Genomic DNA, 13,448 nt, shown 5'->3' with positions numbered 1-13,448 from the left:
CGAGCAGACAGCAGGTGCCTGACCACTGAGGCATTCACCTCTTCTCAGTTGTCTTGGGAAACCAGCTGTATTTTCTTGAGCCCCCAATTCCTCCCCTGCTTGCCGTCCTCCCAAAAGGTCATCTTGTCTACCTCTCTCTACAAAGCTACCCTCTCCTCAATGCTTCTGTCTGCAGGTTAGCCCCCCCACTTCTCCCTCCTGCCCCCTTTCCACCACCTCTTTGAGCCCCACTCGGTGTTGCCGTGCTCCTCTCTATTTCCTCAACTGCACAAGTGGTCCCTACCTTTCCACACCCTCTTTTACCATCCCCTAACATTCTGCCCTATTTCACTCCTAGAACAAACACAGCAGCAGCACCACCACCCCATCCCGGCCCAAAGTGGCAGATGGCCCGCAATCAGCTGCTGGTGTGTCACCAGGAAGCACACCCTGAGGCTGAAAAACCTGTGTGGGCTGACCCTCCGTCTGAGGTGGGTACATCTCAGTCTTCAAAAGTTGAGTGCCTGAGGGGGACAGGGAGGCCCCAGGCACTTGGAGAGCTGGGGATTTGCAGCCATCTACCAAGTGGTATGGCCGTATTTCAGTATTTTCACTACCAGCCAAATGGCCATAATGAATGAATGGGTTAAAAATTAGGGCGGATCTAGAGAATCATTTTGTCCTGAAGTTGCCTGGTCAAAGGCAGTAGGGCTCTTGTACGCTAGTCACACAGACTCAGTCCCTAAGGCAGATGCATCTCAAGGTCCCTGAAGATCTGGAAGGGCTCCAGAATAGTGCGGGCTGACTCAGGCCCCAGGGATCCAACACCACTTGCTCCCAGATGGTTGGAACAGGAGGCACCACCTCTTGGCCCAGTGCTTCCCAAACTTCAAGTGCATGTTCGAAATCACCTGAGGAGCTTGTGAAAATGCAGATTCGGACTCAGGAGGTTCAGGGTAGGACCTGAGATTCTGCATTTCTAACAAGCTGTGGCCCACACTTTCAGAATAAGTAACAAGTTTAGATTTTCACTAACGAGGAGAAGCAATGCCTGAAGCCATAAGCCACAGCATTAGCGCACCTGAAGCATCATCAGTGAAAATGGATAAAAGGAAGAGACAAAAAGAAAATACAATAGAGCAAAGTATGTGTCCCACGGGTGGGGATGCAGGAGGGAAGAGCAGAGGAGGATATTTTTAAAAACAAAAAGAATTGAGGGGCGCCTGGGTGGCTCAGTGGGTTAAAGACTCTGCCTTCGGCTCAGGTCATGATCCCAGGGTCCTGGGATCGAGCCTCGCATTGGGCTCTCTGCTCAGCAGGGAGCCTGCTTCCCTCTCTCTCTGCCTACCTCTGTGAAATAAATAAATAAAATATTTAAAAAAAAAAAAAAGAATTGAATGAACTGCCTTCGGCAAGTCACAGGACAGGCAGACTTTGGCACAAACATTCAACAGAAACAGGACTATCACTGTAAAAAGTGCAATCCACGGCATCCAACATGCGGACTCGAAATATAAGAGGTAAAGGGAATTCAGAGATAATCTCAGCGACCTCTTCTGACACGGACAAAGAAACCCAGAGCAAGGTAACTCGTCCATAGTCACAAAGCAAGTTACCAGCAGAAAAGAGCTCACTCGGGTCCACGAGCTCACAGTTCAGTGAGCCCCCAACAAATCATGCTGCTTAAGCTCAAGAAAGCAACCACGTCACTGTGAGCTACGCAACGTGAAACAAACTGGATCGGTTACAGCAGCATCTTCCCATCTGAATCAACCTAGTGTAATTTTAATTACAGTAACTAGCTGCCTCTAGCACCCAGGGCACACTGATAGAAAACCTGTGGCTCCTAGGTCCCTGGTGAATTTTAACAACTCCCTGGCTGGGTTCTGTTTTCAGGATTAAGGGAGGCATTTCCTGACAAAGAGGGCAGTCACTGTTCCCCAGTAGCTAGGACTGAGATTTTAAAATGAAGTCCTCTACGCCCTTTGACTCCCAACCCAAAGAAAACCAAGCCAACAAGATAGAACAACAACAACAACAACAACAAAAAACAATTGCAACGTCACAATTTTGAATCAATTGTTCTAATCATGAAAAGACAATTGCGAGATATTAAGCAGTGTGTCCCCAAAACTTCCAGTTACTGGGTGTACAGTCTCTGGATCAGTGGTTCCAAAGTTTAAAGGACCTAACAATCAACTATGACCTTGTTAAAAATGAAGATTCCCAGGCACCACCACTGAAGACTCTAATATAGGTCAAGGGTGAGCCCCAGAAATCTAACTTCTTAACAAGCACCTCCACATCCCTTAGTGATATTGAAGCAGGGGGCTGGGGAATCACACTTTTGAAACATTTAAAGTCTTTGTTTATAAGATACTAAACCAAAAAGTACAACAAACATTCACCTCAAAATGGCTAATAATAAGTACATTAAGATAAAAATTTAACATGTCTTGAGAATAAATGCAATGAAAAAAGTTACAAAAAGAAAAGCAGAACAGCAGATTTTGCTAATCAAAATAATCAAAACTTCTGAATTTCTAAATTGCATAAAATTGAAAAGAAAATCCACTGGAAGGGGGAAAAGGCAACCAGCAGGAGAGAAATGGTTGCTATCCTTAACATAAAAAGATTTAAATATATACCAACAACATACATGTGAGCAAAAACACAGAGAGAATTCCCAGAATACGAATACAAAATATACCAAAAATAGCCAACCCAAAATAAAAAAAACTTAAGCGGTGGGTTACAAATTTATTCTATGAGAGTTTTTTTTTTTAAGATTTTATTTATTTATTTGACAGAGATCACAAGTAGGCAGAGAGGCAAGCAGAAAGGGGGAGGTGGGGAAGCAGGCTCCCCACTGAGCAGAGAGCCCCACGTGGGGCTCGATTCCAGGACCCTGAGATCAGGGCCTGAGCCAAAGGCAGAGGCTTAACCCACTGAGCCACCCAGGCGCCCCTCTATAAGAATTTTAAAAATAATATCCAATGCTGATGATGATGAAGTGAAACAGGCCACTGTGTAAGTTACTAAGGTTTATTTCAGCATCACGGCTGTACAGAGCAAGTCAATTCATTCAACAACCACTTACAGAGCACCTAGTGGGCACCCAACACACTGAACATGCAAAGATTCAGCCTGGTGAGTCTTAGATTTAAATTGCATTCTAATTCCCCTTTTAGAAACATATGCTAAACACACACACACACACACAGAAATACAAAACCTTATCTACATAGCTATTCATCATAGCATTATTTATAACAGCCAAAAAAGCTGGAAATAATAATAAGGAAATTATTAGGATGAAACAGTTTCCAAACAATATTTAATGAATAGGAAAATGTTTAAGTTAAATATTGAGTGAAAAAAGTAATAAATGCAATTATGCCTATAATTCAGTTTTCACCTTTTGAATGTTAACAAAGAAAAAACTATTTACAGTGCTATCTGTGGGTTGCAGGGTTATGGGTACCTGTTTTCCGTATCTTCTAGTAATTTCCAAAATCTCTGCAAAGTTATCAATTTCATAATAACCATTATTTTTAAGAAAGACTTATCCATGAATAAGATGAATAAATGGAGTGCAATTCTTTCTTTTTATATTGTAGATATAGGATCCCCTAAAAAATGCAATCAAAAGCAAGTCCAAAGTACTTCATGTTGTTTCCACAACAGTGAACAGTCAAGACCAAATTTATAAATGTTTAAACAAACAAAAAAGAGCACATTCAAGATTCTGAATGAGACAGAAAGAGACAAGAAATCAATAAAACACAGAAATTTAAATAAAGACTGAAATAAGGGGACCCACTGAAAGGTGGACTCCATTTAACAGAAGTTAACAAGGAAAGAGAAGCCTGCCGAAGGAGATCATTTTCCATCAGCCTTGAAAGGGACTGCTGCCTAACCCAGGAAATCCCACACAGGATTAAGACATGCCATTTTCTGAATCAGGCTCTTTAGAAACAGAACCACTGCGGCAGGGTTCAGCAAAGCCTCCCCCATCCCCACTCCGATGGTGAAAAGGAATCACTCAGGACTGGGAGCCAGAGGGTCCTAGTGGCACAGAGAAGAGACACGGGCCAACTGAAACGCAACCTCTTCCTAGGACCAACCAGCACGCACCATCAGGAAGCGACCCTCCACCACTGTGGCTCGTCACAGCCTTTAAGAAGTGGGTCAGGGGCTACATTTAAGATGTTTTTTTCTCGAAGGAACAGTCCATGCACGGATATGCACCTGCTTTGAGTTTCCAACTGGATCTCTGGGGACAGACCCAGGGTCCTCTACTTCTTCAGCTGCTATTCTATCACCTGGTCTAGAAGTAATTGTACAAACCAGTGGAGCCCAAAACACAAATTACTGAAAGGAAGAAGTCTCCACCTCTGTGATGTCAGCTCTAGCACAGAAATACACTGAATTTCATGTGTCCAGGGTGAATATTTGTATTGGGGGTTGATGGGAAACAGGAACGACTAAGAGAAGAAACTTACAGAGGGACAGTGCAAACATCTCCGCTATATACTTTAAGTTTATCAAAAGAATTACTTATTCTCTGCACAACATCTGTGGTATGTGCACATGGGGAAGCTGTGCAGAAGTTAAATGCATAGAGTCTGGAATCAAACTAACCTAAACTCCTGAAGTCTTAGTTTCTTCATCTGTAAAATGGGGCTAGTCCCGCCCAACTCACAATGGGACTGGATTGTGTCTATAAAATGCAGCATCTGGTACCGAGGAAGCACTCAGTAAATGGAAATGATTAATGTTGGGTCCCTTCACAGATGAGTCCATTAGTATCAGATGGGCTTTCTTTGCAGATGAAAGCCAAGGGCACTCTTCATGATTCTCTCTTCTCACAGAAAGCCCTGATTCTCCTCTCCTCTGGACATGCAGGGCTGGAACACACAGAGGGCGGGACTGGGTCCTGAGCCGCTAGGTTAGGAAAGTTGTTTGCACTCTGCGAGAGACCTGTTTTGTCGCCCCAGCTCTGGCAGGGCTCCCTGAGCCAGGGTTCCACCCAGCCACGGGAAATCTTTGCGGTAGCCTCAGGTGCCTAGAAGCCTACAGGTCACAGGGCAGCAGGGGGTATTGGAAAAGCAATGAGTCTGCACCAACTAGCCAGTGACCTTGACCAAGCCAATTTTCTATCACTCTCCTCTGTAGTAAGAGAAGAGGTTTCACTCTGTGATCCCCAAAGTCCCTTCTTGTATTTCTATTGTACCATCCCCTGGGGGACAGTGGTTATAATTCTGACAGTGATGTCCCAGGGACACCTTCAAATGTGTTCCAGTTCCTTCCAAAGCCACTTGGCAGTCCTTCAGCCCTGCCCCCACGAAGGGAGCATTTGCAGAAGCTTCCATGGCTCTGTTTGTGTTCACTGGGCAGCCGCTCTCCACCCAGAGCTGCTCATTCCACCTCTCCTTCTCTGCCCCAAAGTGGTGGAGGGTGTGTGCTGGGGCAACCACTGGTTTACCGGGTGTCAGCTCAGAGAAGCTTTCCAGAGCATCCTGTGTGTGTGCTCCGTGTGGACAAGTAAACATTTCAGAGAAGCAGTATGAATTAAATCATTTCAGCAACAAAACCCGCCCACATGCTCCTACATAAATGATGCCTCTTAATTCCAGGGTGACGAAGAGTCAGTAAACTGATCTATTATAAAACAACCCTTCCTCCTTTCATGCCCCGACACTGAAGAATCACAATATTTTCCCACTCTATTGTACTGATGCCTTTGCAGAAGTAATAGCACTAGCTATTTCCCTGGAAAGATCCATGGCCAGGGCGCTTTCCAAGAGATTTTCTTTGAATGTTCTTTGTGTCCTGGTGCACTGGGGGACACCGCCAGCCTGCCTGCGTCTGGGGGACGCCGGGCCGCTCGGAGTAACGCAACACTGCTTTAAAGCCCACACACCCAGGCTACCCCTTCGCCCCTACGATGAAGTATTCCCGAACATCTGACACGCCACACTGGCACAGCCATGAACAAATACAATTCCAGTGCCTGCGTTTTGCAGAGAAAATAAAGGCACATTTGGAGAAGCCAAAGACCCGCCTCGGGCTCCGTGGATAACAGGAGGGCTTTGCAGACCTTTAGCAAGACTGGCCAGAATCCGTTCGCTCTCTCGTTGTATTTTCGCCGTGCTTTTTATTGGCTGGGCCCGAGAAGAACGGAAAAGCATCTCAAGAAAGGAGGGCTAGGGAGCCGTGGAGAATAAAAGAGGGCGGGCGGGGAAAGCAGGATTTTTTTGAAAATAACAGCAATAAAAAAGGGCAGGGTCGCGGCCCGAGGGTCTCGGCGGTGCTTACCTGGGGCGCACGAGGCCGGCCGGGCCAGCAGCAGCAGCCAGAGGCCGGGGAGCAGCAGCCCCGGGCGGCGGCGGAGGCGGCGGGCGCGGCGGGCGGAAGGCCCGCGGCCGCTCGGCCCCGGGACCAGCGCGACCCCGGCGCGGGTCTTCCCCTCCATGGCCGCGCCTCGGCGTCGGCGCCGCGCCCCCAGCAGTCCCGGCCGGCGCCCCGGCCCGGCCTCGGGGCTCGGCGCTGTCGGGCCCGGGAGGGGCGGCCGCTGCGGCTGCGGCTGCGGCTGGGACGGGGCGCCGCGCACCGGCGCGGAGAGAGGCCGGCGAGGCGGGGGCGGGCCGGGGGCCGGAACCGCGGACAGGGGCCGCCAGCCGCACGCCGGCCTCGCCGCTCCGCCCCCTTCGGAGCCTCCGAGCGGCTGCTCGGCAACGCGCGGGCCCGGGCGCGGGGAGGCTAGCACCACCTCCCGGCCGGGCCGGCGCCTGCCTGCGGGGCTGCCAGGCGGCGAGCGCGGGGCTCGGGGCGCGCCGGGGCTGCGCCGCGCGGGGCCGGTGCCGGGTCTCCCCCAGGTCCCGCCTCCCTGGAGGGGGGCTCCGGGGGGCGCGGGGGAGGCGCGGGAGGCCTTGGCCGGGCCGGCGGCCAGTGCCGCCCCGCCTCGCACGGAACCCCGGGGCCAGCCGCCCGGGTGGCCCCGCGCGTTCCGCTCCCGGGGGCGCTGGGAGGGAGGGAGGCCCGCGAGGAGGGGTGAGCCGGAAAACCTGGTCGGCCCCGAGAGCGGCGGGCCTCACGCTCCTGCTCCGGCGCCTGACTTCGCTCGGCTCCGTTCCGTGCGGGGCAGCAGGTGTGAGCGGGGCGCCTGCGCTCGGAGGACAGCCTTCGGGGCTGCGGAGAGGACAAAGCGAAGCAAAGGTCGGGCTCCCTTCCCGAGAGCCCGACGTGCAGTCGAGGAGGTGGGAAAAGCGCGCACACAGCTCCACGCATCCTTTCTCCCTCCAGAGGTTCTGCCTCCTGTGTGGGTCGTTAAGGAACGACAGGACGCTCTGGGCCTGGGAGGCCCGCAAACCCCGCACGTAGTAGGCCTTCAGAAGGCGCCTGCTCAACCGAATCGCCGCAGAGCTGGAGAGAAGCGCGCCGGTCCAGGCCCTCTTAGGGAAAGCAGCTATCTTGGGCAGGGGAGAGGTCGGAAGATAAGCGTTTGGGGAGTCAGAGTTTGGGGACGAGGGGGGAAATGGAAAGCCAAGAGGGGAGTTAACATTGGTCAAATAGCTGCTATATGCCAGGCGTCTAACTCCGAACACACCTGGTGTAAAGGTCTTGGAATGTGAACTTGGCAATTTTGGATGTTTGCATACTTTTAGAAGGCTTGCACCAGGCAGGGGACTAAAGGTGTGAGTTGGAGACACTATCTCATTGCCTGGGAAACTGTAGTGGTTAGTGGAAAATGTGACTCATCTCCATTGATAAAAGGATCCCAGTTGCTCTCCAGTCCGGCTCCCCTGCTAGACCCAGCCTGGCGGCTCCAACCCACCTGAGCACCTTGCCCCCTGGCGAGATGATTGGAGAATCAGTAGTAGTCCTTCCTCCGAAGAAGGCTGATGCACCCTCCTAGAAGTACCTACCTGTTACTTTTGAGGAAGATAATTGAGAATAAAGGTGAAAGTTAGCTTTTGTTGATGTTCCTAATTTGTTTTGTACTTCATTATGCCTCCCATCATAAACAGTGCTATGTTCGTAACAACTGATTCCCCACCAGCTTCCAGAGGGTTCTGCATACCTTGCCTTCAGCCCACAATCTCCAAGTGAGTTCCTCTGGGAAAACACTGCCTATTCAGGCATGTCTGGCCCGGATACCTTGGCCAGAGATCTAGGACCTCTTGTTCAATGCCTTTCTTCACCCTCTGAACTCTGTGTAAACACATCATTTGACTACAAACCACTGCCTTGGGGTGGTTCTTAAATCATCTTGTCCTTGAGTATTAGTTTATCTTTTATAAATGTATCCTTTGCTCTCCAATCAAATTAGTACGAAGTTCCAAGATGATGTTATCCAGCTTAGGGATCCCCATAGCACCAGTAAGCCCTCATTATACATTTGTGGTCTTGAACCAGAGTATCTACCTTCCCAGGGAAGCGAGTCAACCTTTCAGATTTGGCCCCGGCCTCCAGAGAGCTCCCACCTACACTAGTACCGGGGTGTCAGAGAAAGAAGGCTCCCTCTCCTTTCTCAGCCAGTTTAAAGAAAATGAAATGGTTGCTGAGCCATTAAGAAGGGGTTGACATCAGTGGGATATAAAAATTGCAACTTAGAGATATTAGAAATGACTCAAGGTCACCAACTCTCTATAGAAAGACCCCTAGGGTCTCCTAGTTTCCAAGCTCTGAAGGCATAAAACTGAATGTTACTTCTGTTAGGATTTAATGCATTCTGCCTGAGTGTCTATGAAAAAGTCTCCTGGGGCTCTAATCATCCAGCTAGCAGGTTGTGTGACTTGGAAGTCCATGGCCAACTGGGTGGTACAAGGTAGGGGCACATACGTGTGTAAACACACACACCCATACACACTTGTGCCTGAGAAGAGATTAAGACAAGGCCTCAGGGCATTCATACCAGATGAGGCAAAAAATAAATCCAGCAAACTCTTCTGAGCACCGTACTATAACAGGGGGAGATATAAAAGAAGATTAAAATAGTGATTTTGGATATTATCTCATGCAATTTTCATTGTATAGAGAAAGAAACCAACCAGGCAGGTGAGTTTATTTACCTAGGGCTGACCCTCAAGTAGAATCCCCATCTCCCGTTTTCCAGTAAAATACAGTCTCTGGGGTGGGGTGAGGGGAGAATTAGCCTGTCTCCTCAAAAGGTCTGCTGTCTGATTTGGGGAGGGAGATAGGATCAGTGCTACCCTTAGACCTAAGCACAATGGGCCCCAGTTTACGGGAGGGCCACAGAGTGGGCCTCCTCCAACTGTACCTCTCCCCACGGGACAAGGAGTCCGAGAAGCCAAAGGAACACCCCAGCAGGAGCCCACATTCCCCCACGGTCTGGTACCCAGGCCCCCAGAATGCCCCACCAGTCAGCCCCACGCTCACTTTCAGGGCCCCTGTGGCCTCTTCTTCCCAAAGGGTGAGTGGGCCAAGGTATGTCTGGTCCCAAGGCAGCCATGGGTAGTTGTTTGCCGGGGAGTGAGGGAACTGAGCCATGCAGGTAGGATGAGATGAGCCCACAAAGCCCAAGTGAATGAAGCCAAGAACAAGGAGTGGGCAGAGAGGGCGGAACAAGTTTCATATTCATACTCATATGGCTCGGCTGCCGTACTACTCAGAATTCCAAGGAGTCTGGGAATTCTGCTTTTGGTTTGTTGTTTTTCTTTTTAAAGATTTTATCTGTTTACTTGAGAGAGAGAGAGAGCACAGAGGCAGAGGGAGAAGCGGACTTCCCACTGAGCAGGGAGCCCGACACGGGGCTCAATCCCAGGACCCTGAGATCACCACCTGAGCCAAAGGCAGCCGCTTAACCGACTGAGCCACCCAGGAGCTCCTCTGTTTTTGAACCTCGCCTACCAGGTCATTTTGAAGGTGTGTTCGTCAAGGAAGGAGGAGAGTAATATTTAATAGGTTGCTTGCGTGGCATACAAGTTTCTGATATTTCAGTGAAATAGGTGTAAACCTCCAGCTGTATTTTTGACCTAGGCCCCTTCATGCTGAGGAGTAGAATAGAAACAGGAAGGACAGACTGACAGCCTGAAAGTTGGAGATGGCCAGAAGGCAGGAGGGAATGGAACGGAGAGCCCTGGACTAGGAATGGGAATAGCTGAGTTCTGAGCTCTGCTCTCTCACATAAAACCTTGTCTTCTTGGGGAAAACTTACTCTTAAACCTCAGTCTTTTCTCTTCTGATGATAGGCCTGATTATGCCCACTTTGCCTAAAATATACATGTAGCAAATAATCACATTGTATACCCTGAACTTGTACAATGTTATGTGTCAACTCTACCTCCAAAAAGGCTGGAAAGGAAAGGGAGTAAGAACCATTGAACTAGAGGCTTAAGTCAACATTTTCTGCTAAAAATAAGAAGACAGTCATAGAGAAGAGAGAAAGTAGGAGCTGGGGTAGAACAAGGACTCAAATATCTGGACAAAGCGTCTGGACAGAATTTTCTAGGCAGTGGGGTATCGTTAATAATTTTTGTGAGATATTATTAGAACCAGGCACAAGAAGGATTACTCTATTAACATTATATAAGATGATTTGGAGAGAGGACTGCAAGTGGAGAGACCCATTAGGACAAGATCTTAACGGTGCGTGCCTGAAGTATCAGGATCATAACATTTTTCACCATCAAATAGACAGAACTTTTAAAAAATTGATTATATCCATTTGTGCCATAGCGTGGGGAAATAGGCGCTCTTGGATTCTACTCATGGAGGTATAAATTGGTATAGCCATTTTGGAGGACAATTTGGCCTTATCTATCCAAATTTAAAATCAGCTTACCATCTGGTATAGAAAATTCTATATGTAGATATGCTTTTGCGTGTCTCTCTGTTTGTCTTTCTTTCTTTCTTCCTTGGTGTTTCTTTTTTTATTGTTGTTGTTCTTTAGTTAGGCTTACTTCAGACAGGTAAATTCAGTCCAGTAATTCCATCAGATAAAATTCACTGTTTTTAAAATTTACACTTTAATGGGTTCTGGAAAATGTATGAAAAATCCTATAGCCCCCACCATGTTCAAGATATAGAATGTTCCCATCACCTTCAAAAGTTCCTTTATGCCAGCTGGCAGTTTACCCCCTGCCTCTATCCCAGTCCCTGATAACCACTGATCTATTTTCTGTCTCTATAGCTTTGCCTTTCCCAGAATCTCCCATAAATGGAATGATGCAGTATGTAGCCTTTTGTGTCCACTTTCTTTTACCTATTGTGTCTCTAAGATTCATCCACCTTGTTACATGTATCCATAATTTGTTCCTTTCTACTGCTAACTAGCATTCCATTTAATGGATGTACCACAATTTGTTTATCCATTCGCCAGCTGATGGACATGTTGGCTGATTTCAGTTTATTGTTTTGGGGGGTTGTTTTGCTTGTTTGGGGGCTATCATGAATTCAGCTTCGATAAATGTTTGCTTCCGTGTGAATATATGTTTTCACTTTTCTTGGGTAAATATCTAGGAATTAAACTCCAAAATTATGTAACAGTTGTATATTTGACTTTATAAGAAACTGCCCAATTGTCTTCCAAAGTGAATGTAATACTTCACATTCTCACCAGCAATGTATAAGAGTTCCAGTTGCTCCACGTAATTGTCAGCACTTACTTTTGTCAGTTTAATTTGAACAGTTCTAGTAAGTGTGCAGTGCTATCTTCTTGTGGTCTTACTTTGCATTTTCCTAATGACTAATAACATTGAGCATCTTTTCATGTGCTTATTCACCATTGATATTTCTTTTTTGGTGAAGTGTCTCTTCAAATCTTTTACTCATTTTATAATTGCATTGTTTGTCTCCTTAGTATGAAGTTGTAAGCATCATTAAAAATCCTGCATACCAAATCCTTTTGCAGATAAGTATTTTGAAAATAATTTCTCGTATTCTGTAATTTGTCTTTTCATTCTCTTGATGGTATCCTAAAAAAAAACAGAAGTTTTTAAATTTGATGAAACTCAATTTTTATTTTTTCCTTCTTTATTTTTTTGATTCATGCTTTTTTGAGTCCTACATAAGAAATTTTTACCTAACCCAAGGTCACAGATATTTTCTTCTATGTTTCCCTCTAGAAATGTAATTTTTAGCTCTTATGTTTAGCTCTATGGTCCATCTGAGTCAACTTTTATATTTTTGTGAGATAAGGGTTGCAGTTAATTTTTTTTTGTATATGTCAGTTGTTACAACACCATTGGTTGAAAAGACTCCTTTCTCCACTGAACTGACTTTATACTTTATCAAAATTAATTGCTATGTTTGTGTGGGTCTATTTCTGGACTTCCTACTCTGTTCCATGGAAGATCTATGTATTATATGTGAGAGAAAGCAAGACATTGTATTGTGTAATCCCATTAATGAGAAAAAAATGTGATTATAAATCCACTGTTTTAAAAAAGTATAAGTGTATCACTGGGTGAAGAAACAGAATTTGGAGAGGAGTTGGGGAGCAAATACATGAAAGGGAATGTTCACTTTTATGAAGAGAATCACTTGCTCTTTACTCTCTATATTAATCCATCTGATTATAGTAATATTATATCATTTGCATTTTTAACACAAGCGTATACTACTTTTGTATTTAAAATTTTTTGAGAGAGAGAGAAAGAGCACAAGCAAGCATGGAGCAGGGCAGGGACAGAGGGAGAGGGAGGGAGAGAATCTTAAGCAGGCTCCACACTCAGCACAGAGCCCCACAGTGGGCTTGATCTCATGACCCTGAGGTCATGACCTGAGTGGAAACCAAGAGTCAGATGCTTAACTGACTGTGCCATCCAGGCGCCCCATGTATTTAAATTTTTTTAATAAAAACTTTGTGGGTTGGAATGGATATTAGAAAATAGATGAGACATATTCTGGATCTTAAATCAACTGATAAATACAAGGAGAGAAAAAAATAAAGGGTTGACTACTCAGAGGCTCTGAGGTCATTGCTTCTCGGCCTTTTGGCGAAGATCAAGTGCAGAGAGTCTGAGGCCGTATATGTTAGGATAGATAAAGGCAAGTCAGTCGGAAGGTCCGGGTTAGAGGGAAAGATCCTTGAAGGCAGAGTGGTTGGCTGTGGGAGCCCGGCCAGCACCCAGGGAGCAACGTTAACACAGACTGTGGTGAGGGTAAGAGCGTCAGCTTGGGAAATAAGGCAGGTGGGGCTCAAAACACAGACACAGAAATCATTTGCTCAAAGCTGTTAGCTGCAGATGTGAGGGTAAATGTATCTGGGAGGTAAAAGTATCTGGGAAGACAGGAGAGAAGAAAAGAAGAGGGCTGAGGACAGGCCCTCACGAAAGAATTTCATCACGGAAAAGCTGAAAGGGAGTGGAAAAAGGCAGAGAGACTTTGAGGGAAAGCTGAGGAGAACAAGGGAAGTGTAGTGTCTTCAAAGGCCTGGAGGGAAGCTTCCAAAGGGAAGGGTCGGTGTCAGGGATGACAAGGACTGAGAAAATCTCTTTGGG

At 46.9% G+C, this 13,448-nt stretch overlaps 1 protein-coding gene across 1 annotated transcript in view; it reads right to left on the bottom strand.

The window, feature by feature from the left end:
• LOC111151897 (KIAA1549 ortholog) overlaps positions 1-9,495 on the bottom strand; it is a 130,160-nt gene extending 120,665 nt beyond the window's left edge. Inside the window, exons 1-3 of the mRNA XM_022510114.1 lie at positions 9,266-9,495; positions 7,050-7,713; positions 6,301-7,006 (exon numbers count right to left, since the gene is read on the bottom strand). Coding sequence (XP_022365822.1) covers positions 6,301-7,006; positions 7,050-7,713; positions 9,266-9,495 — 1,600 coding nt within the window. The remainder of the gene's footprint in view (positions 1-6,300; positions 7,007-7,049; positions 7,714-9,265) is intronic.
• Between the last annotated feature and the right edge of the window lie 3,953 nt (positions 9,496-13,448).

This window comes from Enhydra lutris, unplaced genomic scaffold (assembly GCF_002288905.1).
Source record: "Enhydra lutris kenyoni isolate GAN:26980312 unplaced genomic scaffold, ASM228890v2 scaffoldscaffold27, whole genome shotgun sequence".
Classification (NCBI taxonomy): Eukaryota; Metazoa; Chordata; class Mammalia; order Carnivora; family Mustelidae; genus Enhydra; species Enhydra lutris.
Note: the sequence above shows the minus strand (reverse complement) of the source record. Positions and strands in the feature narration are given on the sequence as shown.